Below are 18,082 nucleotides of genomic sequence, written 5' to 3' on the forward strand. Positions count from 1 at the left end.
GGAGGTGCTGTATTTATTGACCTAACGAGGAGGTGCTGGATTAGCTGAGGAGTCATTGACCTAACGAGGAGGTGCTGTATTTATTGACCTAATGAGGAGGTGCTGTATTTATTGACCTAACGAGGAGGTGCTCTACTGGCTGAGGAGTCATTGACCTAACGAGGAGGTTCTGTATTCATTGATCCTACGAGGAGGTGCTGGATTGGCTGAGGAGTGATTGACCTAACGAGGAGGTGCTGGACTGGCTGAGGAGTCATTGACCTAATGAGGAGGTGCTGGATTGGCTGAGGAGTCATTGACCTAACAAGGAGGTGCTGGACTGGCTGAGGAGTCATTGACCTAACGAGGAGGTGCTGGATTGGCTGAGGAGTCATTGACCTAACGAGGAGGTGCTTTACTTATTGACCTAACGAGGAGGTGATGGACTGGCCTACGAGTCATTGACCTAATGAGGAGGTGCTGGATTGGCTGAGGAGTCATTGACCTAACAAGGAGGTGCTGGATTGGCTGAGGAGTCATTGACCTAACAAGGAGGTGCTGGACTGGCTGAGGAGTCATTGACCTAACGAGGAGTTGCTGGACTGGCTAAGGAGTCATTGACCAAACGAGGAGGTGCTGGACTGGCTGAGGAGTCATTGACCTAACGAGGAGGTGCTGGACCAGCTGAGGAGGTGCTGTATTTATTGACCTAACGAGGAGGTGCTGGACTGGCTGAGGAGCCATTGACCAAACGAGGAGGTGCTGGACTGGCTGAGGAGTCATTGACCTAATGAGGAGGTGCTGGGCTGGCTGAGGAGTCATTGACCTAATGAGGAGGTGCTGGGCTGGCTGAGGAGTCATTGACCTAAAGAGGAGGTTCTGGATTGGCTGAGGAGTCATCTACCTAATGAGGAGGTGCTGTATTTATTGACCTAACGAGGAGGTGCTGTATTTATTGACCTAACGAGGAGGTGCTGGACTTGCTTAGGAGTCATTGACCTAACGAGGAGGTGCTGGACTGACTGAGGAGTCATTGACCTAACGAGGAGGTGCTGTATTTATTGACCTAACGAGGAGGTGCTGGATTAGCTGAGGAGTCATTGACCTAACGAGGAGGTGCTGTATTTATTGACCTAATGAGGAGGTGCTGTATTTATTGACCTAACGAGGAGGTGCTCTACTGGCTGAGGAGTCATTGACCTAACGAGGAGGTTCTGTATTCATTGATCCTACGAGGAGGTGCTGGATTGGCTGAGGAGTGATTGACCTAACGAGGAGGTGCTGGACTGGCTGAGGAGTCATTGACCTAATGAGGAGGTGCTGGATTGGCTGAGGAGTCATTGACCTAACAAGGAGGTGCTGGACTGGCTGAGGAGTCATTGACCTAACGAGGAGGTGCTGGATTGGCTGAGGAGTCATTGACCTAACGAGGAGGTGCTTTACTTATTGACCTAACGAGGAGTTGCTGGACTGGCTAAGGAGTCATTGACCAAACAAGGAGGTGCTGGACCAGCTGAGGAGGTGCTGTATTTATTGACCTAACGAGGAGGTGCTGGACTGGCTGAGGAGCCATTGACCAAACGAGGAGGTGCTGGACTGGCTGAGGAGTCATTGACCTAATGAGGAGGTGCTGGGCTGGCTGAGGAGTCATTGACCTAATGAGGAGGTGCTGGGCTGGCTGAGGAGTCATTGACCTAACGAGGAGGTGCTAGACTGGCTCAGGAGTCATTGACCTAATGAGGAGGTGCTGGACTGACTGAGGAGTCATTGACCTAACGAGGAGGTGCTGTATTTATTGACCTAACGAGGAGGTGCTGGACTTGCTTAGGAGTCATTGACCTAACGAGGAGGTGCTGTATTTATTGACCTAACGAGGAGGTGCTGGATTGGCTGAGGAGTCATTGACCTAATGAGGAGGTGCTGTATTTATTGACCTAACGAGGAGGTGCTGGACTTGCTTAGGAGTCATTGACCTAATGAGGAGGTGCTTTACTTATTGACCTAACGAGGAGGTGCTGTATTTATTGACCTAACGAGGAGGTGCTGGATTGGCTGAGGAGTCATCTACCTAATGAGGAGGTGCTGTATTTATTGACCTAACGAGGAGGTGCTGGACTTGCTTAGGAGTCATTGACCTAACGAGGAGGTGCTGTATTTATTTACCTAACGAGGAGGTGCTGGGCTGGCTGAGGAGTCATTGACCTAACTAGGAGGTGCTGTATTTATTGACCTAACGAGGAGGTGCTGGACTGGCTGAGGAGTCATTGACCTAACGAGGAGGTGCTGGACTGACTGAGGAGTCATTGACCTAACGAGGAGGTGCTGTATTTATTGACCTAACGAGGAGGTGCTGGATTAGCTGAGGAGTCATTGACCTAACGAGGAGGTGCTGTATTTATTGACCTAATGAGGAGGTGCTGTATTTATTGACCTAACGAGGAGGTGCTCTACTGGCTGAGGAGTCATTGACCTAACGAGGAGGTTCTGTATTCATTGATCCTACGAGGAGGTGCTGGATTGGCTGAGGAGTGATTGACCTAACGAGGAGGTGCTGGACTGGCTGAGGAGTCATTGACCTAATGAGGAGGTGCTGGATTGGCTGAGGAGTCATTGACCTAACAAGGAGGTGCTGGACTGGCTGAGGAGTCATTGACCTAACGAGGAGGTGCTGGATTGGCTGAGGAGTCATTGACCTAACGAGGAGGTGCTTTACTTATTGACCTAACGAGGAGGTGATGGACTGGCCTACGAGTCATTGACCTAATGAGGAGGTGCTGGATTGGCTGAGGAGTCATTGACCTAACAAGGAGGTGCTGGATTGGCTGAGGAGTCATTGACCTAACAAGGAGGTGCTGGACTGGCTGAGGAGTCATTGACCTAACGAGGAGTTGCTGGACTGGCTAAGGAGTCATTGACCAAACGAGGAGGTGCTGGACTGGCTGAGGAGTCATTGACCTAACGAGGAGGTGCTGGACCAGCTGAGGAGGTGCTGTATTTATTGACCTAACGAGGAGGTGCTGGACTGGCTGAGGAGCCATTGACCAAACGAGGAGGTGCTGGACTGGCTGAGGAGTCATTGACCTAATGAGGAGGTGCTGGGCTGGCTGAGGAGTCATTGACCTAATGAGGAGGTGCTGGGCTGGCTGAGGAGTCATTGACCTAAAGAGGAGGTTCTGGACTGGCTGAGGAGTTATTGACCTAACGAGGAGGTGCTGTATTTATTGACCTAACGAGGAGGTGCTGGACTTGCTTAGGAGTCATTGACCTAACGAGGAGGTGCTGTATTTATTGACCTAACGAGGAGGTGCTGGATTGGCTGAGGAGTCATTGACCTAATGAGGAGGTGCTTTACTTATTGACCTAACGAGGATGTGCTGTATTTATTGACCTAACGAGGAGGTGCTGGATTGGCTGAGGAGTCATTGACCTAATGAGGAGGTGCTGTATTTATTGACCTAACGAGGAGGTGCTGTATTTATTGACCTAACGAGGAGGTGCTGGACTTGCTTAGGAGTCATTGACCTAACGAGGAGGTGCTGTATTTATTTACCTAACGAGGAGGTGCTGGGCTGGCTGAGGAGTCATTGACCTAACGAGGAGGTGCTGGACTGACTGAGGAGTCATTGACTTAACGAGGAGGTGCTTTACTCATTGACCTAACGAGGAGGTGCTGGACTGACTGAGGAGTCATTGACTTAACGAGGAGGTGCTTTACTCATTGACCTAACGAGGAAGTGCTGGACTTGCTTAGGAGTCATTGACCTAACGAGTAGGTGCCGTATTTATTGACCTAACGAGGAGGTGCTGTATTTATTGACCTAACGAGGAGGTGCTGGGCTGGCTAACGAGTCATTGACCTAACGAGGAGGTGCTCGATTGGCTGAGGAGTCATTGACCTAATGAGGAGGTGCTTTACTTATTGACCTAACGATGATGTGCTGGATTGTTTTAGGAGTCATTGACCTAAAGAGGAGGTGCTGTATTTATTGATCTCACGAGGAGGTGCTGGACTGGCTGAGGAGTCATTGACCTAACGAGGAGGTGCTGTATTTATTGACCTAACGAGGAGGTGCTGGACTTGCTTAGGAGTCATTGACCTGACGAGGAGGTGCTGTATTTATTGACCTAACGAGGAGGTGCTGCGCTGGCTAACGAGTCATTGACCTAACGAGGAGGTGCTGTATTTATTGACCTAACGAGGAGGTGCTGGATTAGCTGAGGAGCTATTGACCTAATTAGGAGGTGCTGTATTTATTGATTCAACAAGGAGGTGCTGGGTTGGCTGAGGAGTGATTGACCTAACGAGGAGGTGCTAGACTGGCTCAGGAGTCATTGACCTAACGAGGAGGTGCTGGACTGACTGAGGAGTCATTGACCTAACGAGGAGGTGCTGTATTTATTGACCTAACGAGGAGGTGCTGGACTTGCTTAGGAGTCATTGACCTAACGAGGAGGTGCTGTATTTATTGACCTAACGAGGAGGTGCTGGATTGGCTGAGGAGTCATTGACCTAACGAGGAGGTGCTGTATTTATTGACCTAACGAGGAAGTGCTGGACTTGCTTAGGAGTCATTGACCTAATGAGGAGGTGCTTTACTTATTGACCTAACGAGGAGGTGATGGACTGGCCTACGAGTCATTGACCTAATGAGGAGGTGCTGGACTGGCTGAGGAGTCATTGACCTAACGAGGAGGTGCTGGACTGGCTGAGGAGTCATTGACCTAACGAGGAGGTGCTGGACTGGCTGAGGAGTCATTGACCTAACGAGGAGGTGCTGTATTTATTGACCTAACGAGGAGGTGCTGGATTAGCTGAGGAATCATTGACCTAACGAGGAGGTGCTGTATTTATTGACCTAATGAGGAGGTGCTGTATTTATTGACCTAACGAGGAGGTGCTCTACTGGCTGAGGAGTCATTGACCTAACGAGGAGGTTCTGTATTCATTGATCCTACGAGGAGGTGCTGGATTGGCTGAGGAGTGATTGACCTAACGAGGAGGTGCTGGACTGGCTGAGGAGTCATTGACCTAATGAGGAGGTGCTGGATTGGCTGAGGAGTCATTGACCTAACAAGGAGGTGCTGGACTGGCTGAGGAGTCATTGACCTAACGAGGAGGTGCTGGATTGGCTGAGGAGTCATTGACCTAACGAGGAGGTGCTTTACTTATTGACCTAACGAGGAGTTGCTGGACTGGCTAAGGAGTCATTGACCAAACAAGGAGGTGCTGGACCAGCTGAGGAGGTGCTGTATTTATTGACCTAACGAGGAGGTGATGGACTGGCCTACGAGTCATTGACCTAATGAGGAGGTGCTGGATTGGCTGAGGAGTCATTGACCTAACAAGGAGGTGCTGGATTGGCTGAGGAGTCATTTACCTAATGAGGAGGTGCTGGACTGGCTGAGGAGTCATTGACCTAACGAGGAGTTGCTGGACTGGCTAAGGAGTCATTGACCAAACGAGGAGGTGCTGGACTGGCTGAGGAGTCATTGACCTAACGAGGAGGTGCTGGACCAGCTGAGGAGGTGCTGTATTTATTGACCTAACGAGGAGGTGCTGGACTGGCTGAGGAGCCATTGACCAAACGAGGAGGTGCTGGACTGGCTGAGGAGTCATTGACCTAATGAGGAGGTGCTGGGCTGGCTGAGGAGTCATTGACCTAATGAGGAGGTGCTGGGCTGGCTGAGGAGTCATTGACCTAAAGAGGAGGTTCTGGACTGGCTGAGGAGTTATTGACCTAACGAGGAGGTGCTGTATTTATTGACCTAACGAGGAGGTGCTGGACTTGCTTAGGAGTCATTGACCTAACGAGGAGGTGCTGTATTTATTGACCTAACGAGGAGGTGCTGGATTGGCTGAGGAGTCATTGACCTAATGAGGAGGTGCTTTACTTATTGACCTAACGAGGATGTGCTGTATTTATTGACCTAACGAGGAGGTGCTGGATTGGCTGAGGAGTCATTGACCTAATGAGGAGGTGCTGTATTTATTGACCTAACGAGGAGGTGCTGTATTTATTGACCTAACGAGGAGGTGCTGGACTTGCTTAGGAGTCATTGACCTAACGAGGAGGTGCTGTATTTATTTACCTAACGAGGAGGTGCTGGGCTGGCTGAGGAGTCATTGACCTAACTAGGAGGTGCTGTATTTATTGACCTAACGAGGAGGTGCTGGACTGGCTGAGGAGTCATTGACCTAACGAGGAGGTGCTGGACTGACTGAGGAGTCATTGACTTAACGAGGAGGTGCTTTACTTATTGACCTAACGAGGAGGTGCTGGATTAGCTGAGGAGTCATTGACCTAACGAGGAGGTGCTGTATTTATTGACCTAATGAGGAGGTGCTGTATTTATTGACCTAACGAGGAGGTGCTGTATTCATTGATCCTACGAGGAGGTGCTGGATTGGCTGAGGAGTGATTGACCTAACGAGGAGGTGCTGGACTGGCTGAGGAGTCATTGACCTAACGAGGAGGTGCTGGATTGGCTGAGGAGTCATTGACCTAACGAGGAGGTGCTGGACTGGCTGAGGAGTCATTGACCTAACGAGGAGGTGCTGGATTGGCTGAGGAGTCATTGACCTAACGAGGAGGTGCTTTACTTATTGACCTAACGAGGAGGTGCTGGATTGGCTGAGGAGTCATTGACCTAACGAGGAGGTGCTTTACTTATTGACCTAACGAGGATGTGCTGTATTTATTGACCTAACGAGGAGGTGCTGGACTTGCTAAGGAGCCATTGACCAAACGAGGAGGTGCTGGACTGGCTGAGGAGTCATTGACCTAATGAGGAGGTGCTGGGCTTGCTGAGGAGTCATTGACCTAACGAGGAGGTGCTGGACTGGCTGAGGAGTCATTGACATAATGAGGAGGTGCTGTATTTATTGACCTAACGAGGAGGTGCTGGATTAGCTGAGGAGTCATTGACCTCATTAGGAGGTGCTGTATTTATTGATCCAACAAGGAGGTGCTGGGTTGGCTGAGGAGTGATTGACCTAACGAGGAGGTGCTGGACTGGCTCAGGAGTCATTGACCTAACGAGGAGGTGCTGGACTGACTGAGGAGTCATTGACCTAACGAGGAGGTGCTGTGTTTATTGACCTAACGAGGAGGTGCTGGACTGACTGAGGAGTCATTGACCTAACGAGGAGGTGCTGTATTTATTGATCTAACGAGGAGGTGCTGGATTGGCTGAGGAGTCATTGACCTAACAAGGAGGTGCTTCACTTATTGACCTAATGAGGAGGTGCTGTATTTATTGACCTAACGAGGAGGTTCTGTATTTATTGATCCTACGAGGAGGTGCTGGATTGGCTGAGGAGTGATTGACCTAACGAGGAGGTGCTGGACTGGCTCAGGAGTCATTGACCTAACGAGGAGGTGCTGGACTGACTGCTGAGTCATTGACCTAACGAGGAGGTGCTGTATTTATTGACCTAACGAGGAGGTGCTGGATTAGCTGATGAGTCATTGACCTAATTAGGAGGTGCTGGACTTGCTTAGGAGTCATTGACCTAACGAGGAGGTGCTGTATTTATTGACCTAACGAGGAGGTGCTGGATTGGCTGAGGAGTCATTGACCTAATGAGGAGGTGCTTTACTTATTGACCTAACGAGGATATGCTGTATTTATTGACCTTACGAGGAGGTGCTGGACTTGCTTAGGAGTCATTGACCTAATGAGGAGGTGCTTTACTTATTGACCTAACGAGGAGGTGCTGGATTGGCTGAGGAGTCATTGACCTAATGAGGAGGTGCTGTATTTATTTACCTAACGAGGAGGTGCTGGGCTGGCTGAGGAGTCATTGACCTAACTAGGAGGTGCTGTATTTATTGACCTAATGAGGAGGTGCTGTATTTATTGACCTAACGAGGAGGTGCTCTACTGGCTGAGGAGTCATTGACCTAACGAGGAGGTGCTCTACTGGCGGAGGAGTCATTGACCTAACGAGGAGGTTCTGTATTCATTGATCCTACGAGGAGGTGCTGGATTGGCTGAGGAGTGATTGACCTAACGAGGAGGTGCTGGACTGGCTGAGGAGTCATTGACCTAACGAGGAGGTGCTGGACTGGCTAAGGAGTCATTGACCTAACGAGGAGGTGCTGGACCAGCTGAGGAGGTGCTGTATTCATTGACCTAACGAGGAGGTGCTTTACTTATTGACCGAATGCGGAGGTGCTGGACTGGCTGAGGAGTCATTGACCTAATGAGGAGGTGCTGTACTGGCTGAGGAGTCATTGACCTAACGAGGAGGTGCTGGACTGGCTGAGGAGTCATTGACCTAATGAGGAGGTGCTGGGCTTGCTGAGGAGTCATTGACCTAACGAGGAGGTGCTGTATTTATTGATCTAACGAGGAGGTGCTGGATTGGCTGAAGAGTCATTGACCTAACGAGGAGTTGCTTTACTTATTGACCTAACGAGGAGGTGCTGGACCGGCCTACGAGTCATTGACCTAACGAGGAGGTGCTGGACTGGCTAAGGAGTCATTGACCTAACGAGGAGGTGCTGGACCAGCTGAGGAGGTGCTGTATTTATTGACCTAACGAGGAGGTGCTTTACTTATTGACCGAACGCGGAGGTGCTGGACTGGCTGAGGAGTCATTGACCTAATGAGGAGGTGCTGTACTGGCTGAGGAGTCATTGACCTAAAGAGGAGGTGCTGGGCTGGCTGAGGAGTCATTGACCTAACGAGGAGGTGCTGGACTGGCTAAGGAGTCATTGACCTAACGAGGAGGTGCTGGACCAGCTGAGGAGGTGCTGTATTTATTGACCTAACGAGGAGGTGCTTTACTTATTGACCTAATGAGGAGGTGCTGGGCTGGCTGAGGAGTCATTGACCTAATGAGGAGGTGCTGTACTGGCTGAGGAGTCATTGACCTAAAGAGGAGGTGCTGGGCTGGCTGAGGAGTCATTGACCTAACGAGGAGGTGCTTTATTTATTGATCTAACGAGGAGGTGCTGGATTGGCTGAGGAGTCATTGACCTAACAAGGAGGTGCTGGACTGGCTGAGGAGTCATTGACCTAACGAGGAGGTGCTGGATTGGCTGAGGAGTCATTGACCTAACGAGGAGGTGCTGGGCTGGCTAAGGAGTCATTGACCTAACGAGGAGGTGCTTTACTTATTGACCTAACGAGGACGTGCTGGACTGGCTGAGGAGGTGCTGTATTTATTGACCTAACGAGGAGGTGCTGGACTGGCCTACAAGTCATTGACCTAACGAGGAGGTGCTGGACCAGCTGAGGAGGTGCTGTATTTATTGACCTAACGAGGAGGTGCTGGACTGGCTATGGAGCCATTGACCTAACGAGGAGGTGCTTTACTTATTGACCGAACGCGGAGGTGCTGGACTGGCTGAGGAGTCATTGACCTAATGAGGAGGTGCTGGACCAGCTGAGGAGGTGCTGTATTTATTGATCTAACGAGGAGGTGATGGATTGGCTGAGGAGTCATTGACCTAACGAGGAGGTGCTTTACTTATTGACCGAACGCGGAGGTGCTGGATTGGCTGAGGAGTCATTGACCTAACAAGGAGGTGCTGGACTGGCTGAGGAGTCATTGACCTAATGAGGAGGTGCTGGGCTGGCTGAGGAGTCATTGACCTAATGAGGAGGTGCTGTACTGGCTGAGGATTCATTGACCTAACGAGGAGGTGTTGGACTGGCTGAGGAGTCATCGACCTAACGAGGAGGTGCTGGACTGGCTGAGGAGTCATTGACCTAATGAGGAGGTGCTGGGCTTGCTGAGGAGTCATTGACCTAACGAGGAGGTGCTGTATTTATTGATCTAACGAGGAGGTGCTGGATTGGCTGAGGAGTCATTGACCTAACAAGGAGGTGCTGGACTGGCTGAGGAGTCATTGACCTATCGAGGAGGTGCTTTACTTATTGACCTAACAAGGAGGTGCTGGACTGACTAAGGAGTCACTGACCTAATGAGGAGGTGCTGTATTTATTGCTCTAACGAGGAGGTGCTGGACTGACTAAGGAATCATTGACCTAATGAGGAGGTGCTGTACTTATTGATCTAACGAGGAGGTGCTGGATTGGCTGAGGAGTCATTGACCTAACGAGGAGGTGCTGTATTTATTGACTTAACGGGGAGGTTCTGGACTGGCTGAGGAGTCATTGACCTAACGAGGAGGTGCTGTATTTATTGACCTAACGAGGAGATGCTGTACTGGCTGAGGAGTCATTGACCTAACGAGGAGGTGCTTCACTTCTTGACCTAATGAGGAGGTGCTGTATTTATTGACCTAACGAGGAGGTGCTGTACTGGCTGAGGAGTCATTGACCTAAAGAGGAGGTTCTGGACTGACTAAGGAGTCATTGACATAACGAGGAGGTGCTTCACTTATTGACCTAACAAGGAGGTGCTTGACTGACTAAGTAGTCATTGACCTAATGAGGAGGTGCTGTATTTATTGACCTAACGAGGAGGAGGAGGTGCTGGACTGGCTGTTACAGGTTCGATTCCCATCTCCACCGGCCTACATGCCGTAGTGTCTTTGGGCAAGACACTGATCCCAAACTGCCTGTCTGAATGTAGTGAGAGAGTGAGTGGTTGGTGGTGGTCAGAGGGTGAGAGAGTGAGAGAGTGAGTGGTTGGTGGTGGTCAGAGGGTGAGAGAGTGAGTGGTTGGTGGTGGTCAGAGGGTGAGCGAGTGAGAGAGTGAGTGGTTGGTGGTGGTCAGAGGGTGAGAGAGTGAGTGGTTGGTGGTGGTCAGAGGGTGAGAGAGTGAGCGAGTGAGTGGTTGGTGGTGGTCAGAGGGTGAGAGGGTGAGAGAGTGAGTGGTTGGTGGTGGTCAGAGGGTGAGAGAGTGAGTGGTTGGTGGTGGTCAGAGGGTGAGAGAGTGAGAGAGTGAGTGGTTGGTGGTGGTCAGAGGGTGAGAGAGTGAGTGGTTGGTGGTGGTCAGAGGGTGAGAGAGTGAGAGATTGAGTGGTTGGTGGTGGTCAGAGGGTGAGAGAGTGAGAGAGTGAGTGGTTGGTGGTGGTCAGAGAGTGAGTGGTTGGTGGTGGTCAGAGGGTGAGAGAGTGAGAGAGTGAGTGGTTGGTGGTGGTCAGAGAGTGAGTGGTTGGTGGTGGTCAGAGGGCTGATGGTGCAGATTAGCAGCCTCTCCTCCGTCAGTCTGCTCCAGAGCAGCTGTGGCTACAGACAGTCTACCACCATCCAGTGGAGGGAATGAATAATGCAACGTAAAGCATCTTTGAGGGTCCAGAAAAGCTCCATATGGAACCTCAGCTTTGGGTTCTGTTACTGAGTTTATTAAAGTAAATGAGTTGAACAGGAACTGAACTCAAAATGAAAGTCTTAACTTTGATCCGGGGTCTGAGGGGTCCCAGCTGGTCCTCCACCAGCCAAGTTCTCATTTGAGAGGGATTCTAGTAGCGGCTTTGCAGAGTCGAGTGAATCCTCCCAGAACGGGTCGCTCACCGGGGCCCCGGGGCCAGACGGCCCAGACTGAGTGGTGGGGCAGCAGGAGATGCTAGTGAGGCTGGATTCAGGGAACAGGGACACGTCGGTTCTGGAGAAAAGAGAGCAGAGTTAGTGGAGTTAGTGGAGTTAGTGGAGTTAGTTAAAGCTGAGAGGAACCCTCGTCACCACACAGACTGTTAGAGTGCTAAGATCCAGAGCAGAGTGGTGTCAGGCTCCTGATTCAGGCCCCGTTTACACCACAACCAATTCCAGTGTATCCGCAAAACCTTCTTCACTTCTGGGGGGTCCGTTTCCACGACACCAGTGTTCTGATCCACTGTATCCTGAAGATTTTAATCCGGCTCTCAAGGTGGAAAGATTCTTTCATGGTGCAAATCCCTCCTGCAGAGACTGATGGAGGCTACAGAGCCTGTTACTGCTCATCTCCCCCCCCCTCCTGCTCATCCAGTTGTAAACAAACAGGGCGGCCGCGTAGTGGTTCGACCCGTAGTGGTTCGACCCGTAGTGGTACGACCCGTAGTGGTACGACCCGTAGTGGTACGACCCGTGGTGGTACGACCCGTGGTGGTACGACCCGTAGTGGTACGACCCGTGGTGGTACGACCCGTAGTGGTACGACCCGTAGTGGTACGACCCGTAGTGGTACGACCCGTAGTGGTACGACCCGTAGTGGTACGACCCGCGGTCCATATTCTAGTTTTCTCCTCCAGATCAGTAGTTTAATAGTTGAGACTCTCCCTGATAGAATCCGGTTCCTCATCAGTCCACTAGGATGTCAGGTTCTCTACATTTTCTTCACCTCTATAGTGTTTTGTTCTCTGCACACGTCTGTGTAGTTTCATTACAAAATCAAGCAACAGCGCCCTCCTGTGGCTCGGCAGACTAACTACATCGTTGTCTCTGTGTCCGCTGCTGCAGTGGAAACGCCACCACTTTTTTTAGCAGATCAGGTGTTGTCAGGTGAAACGTTGTCGTGGAAACAGGGCCTGAGAAGTGCAGAAGATCAGCAGGAGAAACGAGCTTCTCCCGGTCGGAGCAGCTGAACCGAGTCGGATGAAAAAGGCCCCCAGCGTCTCCACTTCTGCAAACACAGTCCAACACGTCTGCCTGGAACACAACAAGGGGAGGAGAACTAGGGGAGGGAAAGCTGAACGCTGGACAACAGCGCCCCTATGAGGCCACTGAGGAGTGGGGCATGACACGTCTACAAACCAAATTCTGGGATGGATCACAATATTGAATAAGACAAAACAGGTTCTGGCTCATAAATCCTTCCGCAGACTGTTGTGTTCCATAGTCTTACCTTATCTAACATACTGCGCAGAGGTCTGGGCCAATCCCTACACAACTCCAACACATACATCAGTAACTCTACAAACAGAGCAATCAGGATCATTAATGGAGCAGGATATACGGATCACATACATTGATTACTTTCAGAATGGAAAATACTAAAATGTTTAGTCCTGCTAGAATTACAGACAAAACAGACGACATTCAAAGCAAAACCATCCTGGTCCCAGGAAATCTTCAGCTGATTGACAGAGAGAGAAGATGATTCAAATCTAGGGGGACAATGTCTTTATTTCTCTGTGCGGTGTACTATAATATTCTACTCAAGTAAACATACATTTACTTTGATCACATTTTACTCATGTACAAGTAAAAGTACCTGTTTAAAAATTTACTCAAGTAAAAGCAAAAAATAGCTCATATAAAATGTACTCAGCGTAAAACTTCCATAGTTACTTTTTGACAGCAGGAGAACCCTCTCTCCTCAGGACCTGAAAGTACTAGTTCTTAATGAAAGGAACATCCATCCATCTCCTCCCTCCCTCCCTCCCTCCCTCCATCCCTCCCTCCCTCCCTCCCTCCCTCCATCTCCTCCCTCCCTCCCTCCATCCCTCCCTCCATCCATCTCCTCCCTCCCTCCCTCCCTCCCTCCCTCCCTCCCTCCCTCCATCCATCCATCTCCTCCCTCTCTCCCTCCATCCATCTCCTCCCTCCCTCCCTCCATCCATCTCCTCCCTCCCTCCCTCCATCCATCTCCTCCCTCCCTCCCTCCCTCCCTCCATCCATCTCCTCCCTCCCTCCCTCCCTCCCTCCATCCCTCCCTCCCTCCCTCCCTCCATCCCTCCCTCCATCCATCTCCTCCCTCCCTCCCTCCATCCCTCCCTCCATCCATCTCCTCCCTCCCTCCCTCCCTCCCTCCCTCCATCCATCCATCTCCTCCCTCTCTCCCTCCATCCATCTCCTCCCTCCCTCCCTCCATCCATCTCCTCCCTCCCTCCCTCCCTCCATCCATCTCCTCCCTCCCTCCCTCCCTCCCTCCCTCCATCCATCCATCTCCTCCCTCCCTCCCTCCATCCATCTCCTCCCTCCCTCCCTCCCTCCCTCCCTCCATCCATCTCCTCCCTCCCTCCCTCCATCCATCCATCCATCCCCTCCCTCCCTCCATCCATCTCCTCCCTCCCTCCCTCCATCCATCCATCTCCTCCCTCCCTCCCTCCCTCCCTCCCTCCATCCATCCATCTCCTCCCTCCCTCCATCCATCCATCCATCTCCTCCCTCCCTCCCTCCCTCCCTCCCTCCCTCCATCCATCCATCTCCTCCCTCCCTCCCTCCATCCATCCATCCATCTCCTCCCTCCCTCCTTCCCTCCCTCCATCTCCTCCATCCCTCCCTCCATCCATCCATCCATCCATCTCCTCCCTCCCTCCCTCCCTCCATCCATCCATCACTTCCCTCCCTCCCTCCCTCCCTCCCTCCATCCATCTCCTCCCTCCCTCCCTCCATCCATCCATCACCTCCCTCCCTCCCTCCCTCCCTCCCTCCCTCCCTCCATCCATCTCCTCCCTCCCTCCATCCATCCATCCATCTCCTCCCTCCTTCCCTCCCTCCCTCCATCCATCTCCTCCCTCCCTCCCTCCCTCCCTCCCTCCCTCCATCCATCCATCTCCTCCCTCCCTCCCTCCCTCCCTCCCTCCCTCCCTCCATCCATCTCCTCCCTCCCTCCCTCCCTCCCTCCATCCATCTCCTCCCTCCCTCCCTCCCTCCCTCCTAACCATCCATCTCCTCCCTCCCTCTCTCCCTCCATCCATCCATCCATCCCCTCCCTCCCTCCCTCCATCCATCTCCGACCTCCATCCCTCCCTCCCTCCCTCCATCCATCCATCCATCCCCTCCCTCCCTCCCTCCATCCATCTCCTCCCTCCCTCCCTCCCTCCCTCTCTCCCTCCCTCCATCCATCCATCTCCTCCCTCCCTCCCTCCCTCCCTCCCTCCCTCCCTCCATCCATCCATCCCCTCCCTCCCTCCCTCCCTCCTTCCCTCCCTCCCTCCCTCCATCCATCCATCTCCTCCCTCCCTCCCTCCCTCCCTCCATCCATCCATCCATCCATCTCCTCCCTCCCTCCCTCCCTCCCTCCCCCCTCCCTCCATCCATCTCCTCCCTCCCTCCCTCCATCCATCCATCCATCCCCTCCCTCCCTCCCTCCCTCCATCCATCTCCTCCCTCCCTCCCTCCCTCCCTCCCTCCCTCCCTCCCTCCATCCATCTCCTCCCTCCCTCCCTCCCTCCCTCCCTCCCTCCCTCCATCCATCTCCTCCCTCCCTCCCTCCCTCCCTCCATCCATCTCCTCCCTCCCTCCCTCCCTCTCTCCCTCCATCCATCCATCCATCTCCTCCCTCCCTCCCTCCCTCCCTCCATCCATCCATCCATCTCCTCCCTCCCTCCCTCCATCCATCCATCTCCTCCCTCCCTCCCTCCCTCCCTCCATCCATCCATCCATCTCCTCCCTCCCTCCCTCCCTCCATCCATCCATCCCCTCTCTCCCTCCCTCCATCCATCCATCTCCTCCCTCCCTCCCTCCCTCCCTCCATCCATCCATCCATCTCCTCCCTCCCTCCCTCCCTCTCTCCCTCCATCCATCCATCCATCTCCTCCCTCCCTCCCTCTGTGTTTAATTTCACCCTGCCTCGGAATTCCTGTTTGTGTGTGTCAAAATAAAAGCTTCTGTCTCTATCAGGTGCTTGTTCTCAAGCATTGCTCTTTCACAATGCTTGCCTCAAATGTATTTCTGGAACACAGTATTTTTAATTTAATTTATTGTCAAAATGTACTCTGTCAGGATACTTTCATTAAAACATACCTGAGTAAAAGTACAAGTACAGAATTCTAAAACGACTTAAAAAAATACAAGTACAAAAACGAGCTACTCAATTAGTCATGTGAGTAAATGTAATTCGTTACTTTCTCCCTCTGTGTAAAACTATGGAACAGCCACTTTGATGTCACTGTGATGTCACTGTGATGTCACTGTGATGTCACTGTTTCAGGCGACCAGCCGTTTCCCTGCCTGTCTGCGTACGGAGCATCTAAAGCGGCTCTCAACCTGCTGACCGACACACTGAGACATGAGCTAGAGCCCTGGGGGGTCCAGGTGTCCACCGTGCTGCCCTCCTCCTACAGGACAGGTAACGTCCCTGCCCTTTGACCCTATAGCATGCAGCCTCCCGCTGCTAATTACCATGGTAACGCTGCAGCACCGCCCACAGGTCACTGCAGCGATCGTGAGCACTGGGAGCGGCAGCACAAGGAGCTGCTGCAGGGCCTGCCGCCGGCGCTGCTGGAGGACTACGGCGAGGACTACGTGACGGAGACCAAGGACCTGTTCCACAGCTACGTCACCCGGGCCAACCCCGACCTCAGCCCCGTGGTGGACGCCATCGTGGCAGCCCTGCTGGTTCCGCGGCCGCGGACACACTACTATGCCGGTCCCGGGGTCGGCCTCATGTACTTCATCCACAGCTACTGTCCACTACAGGTCAGCAGCCACTTCCTGAAGAAACTGTTCATGAGGAAGACTCTGAAGCCGCGAGCGCTGCGGGCGCCATCCAGTTCCGACCCGGACCTGGACCTAGACTCAGACCTGGACCTGAGCCTGCACAACAACAACAACAACAACAACAACAACAACAACAACAACAACAACATCCAGAAGCTGCAGTAGCTCCATATCCCACTGCCCTTCAAGGGGGGCGGGGCCAGGGGCGGGGCGGGGCTGGGAAGCAGGGTGCTCCAGCACTCCATCAGGGGGGCGGGGCCAGGGGGCGGGGCCAGGGGGCGGGGCTGGGAAGCAGGTTGCTCCAGCACTCCAGCAGGGGGGCGGGGCTGGGAAGCAGGGTGCTCCAGCACTCCAGCAGGGGGGCGGGGCCAGGGGGCGGGGCTGGGAAGCAAGGTGCTCCAGCACTCCAGCAGGGGGGGGGGGCATGGGGCGGGGCTGGGAAGCAGGGTGCTCCAGCACTCCAGCAGGGGGGCGGGGCCAGGGGGCGGGGCTGGGAAGCAAGGTGCTCCAGCACTCCAGCAGGGGGGGGCATGGGGCGGGGCTGGGAAGCAGGGTGCTCCAGCACTCCAGCAGGGGGGGGGGGGCAGGGGGCGGGGCTGGGAAGCAGGGTGCTCCAGCACTCCAGCAGGGGGGCGGGGCCAGGGGGCGGGGCTTGGGAAGCAAGGTGTTCCAGCACTCCAGCACGGGGGCGGGGCTGGGGAGCAAGGTGCTCCAGAGGCCTGTACTGGGAACCTGATCAACATACCAGGTTCTCTGGTTCCTGGTTAACTGATCCAGATGTACACGATCCTGATCACCGTTCCTACCAAGCAGGTTCTCAACTCTCTGGTTCAACACAGACCAGGTGTGAGCGGTCACATGAAAGGGGCGGAGCTTGCAGCGTGTGACCAATCACAGAGGGAGAAACCCTGCAGAGCAGCTGACTCTACCATAGAGAAGCAGTTAATCTCTGAGATTATGAAGAATTCAAATCCATCCAGCAGCTCAGAGCAACACTGCTGCTGCAGCCAGAACCAGAACCTTCCTGACTTGTTAATGCTGACTTGGTGAGATTAGAGCAGATTAATTCATGGGACAATAGAACCGGAGTCACTTTCACTTTATTCCAGCAGAACGGTTCCAGGCAGAGCTTCCTCACTGCTCTTCTTTTACTTTTTACCTCCACTGGTTCTGAGGCGGAGGTTCTGAGGAGGAGGTTCTGAGGCGGAGGTTCTGAGGAGGAGGTTCTGAGGCGGAGGTTCTGAGGAGAAGGTTCTGAGGCGGAGGTTCTGAGGAGGAGGTTCTGAGGCGGAGGTTCTGAGGAGGAGGTTCTGAGGCGGAGTGTGAGTGTGTTTCCTGTTGGAATATTAATTCATCACCGTGACGACAGGAGAAGTTCTGCTTCCATTAATTCATGGTTCTGTCAGCATCAGCTTTATTATTAAGATCATTATTCCAGATCAACCCTCGTGGAGCCAAACAGACCTGGAACAAGAACCAGAACCAGAACCTCCTTCAGAGCCTCAGAGACCAGGATTTATTTTATTATGTCAAGAAGATTGTTCTGGATTAATTTATCATCTCCTCTCTGCTGCAGCTCAGAGCTGAACCCGCCCACCAATCACCATCATTTAAGAATGGGCGGGGCATTTCCCAAGAGCTGTGATTGGTCAGGAGGCGGAGCTCTGACCTCATCCAGAACATAACCTGGTTAGACTTTCAGCGTCAGTTACCAGGTGATTTATCCTGGTGAGAAGTGAACCAGCGTCGTAGTATGGAAAACCTGAGTTAATCCTTGAAGTTACCTGGATAAGAGAAAACCTGAGTTCATCCTGAAGTTACC

The 18,082-nt window shown here is 52.7% G+C and overlaps 1 protein-coding gene across 1 annotated transcript in view; it reads left to right on the top strand.

Moving 5' to 3' along the window:
* hsd11b2 (hydroxysteroid (11-beta) dehydrogenase 2) overlaps window positions 1-16,425 on the top strand; it is a gene marked incomplete at both ends in the record, with an annotated part of 43,282 nt that extends 26,857 nt beyond the window's left edge. Inside the window, 2 exons of the mRNA XM_080458655.1 lie at window positions 15,752-15,889; window positions 15,971-16,425. Of these exons, the coding sequence (XP_080314781.1) occupies window positions 15,752-15,889; window positions 15,971-16,425 (593 nt within the window). The remainder of the gene's footprint in view (window positions 1-15,751; window positions 15,890-15,970) is intronic.
* Between the last annotated feature and the right edge of the window lie 1,657 nt (window positions 16,426-18,082).

Source organism: Lipophrys pholis, assembly GCF_963383615.2.
Source record: "Lipophrys pholis genome assembly, chromosome: 2".
NCBI lineage: Eukaryota > Metazoa > Chordata > Actinopteri > Blenniiformes > Blenniidae > Lipophrys > Lipophrys pholis.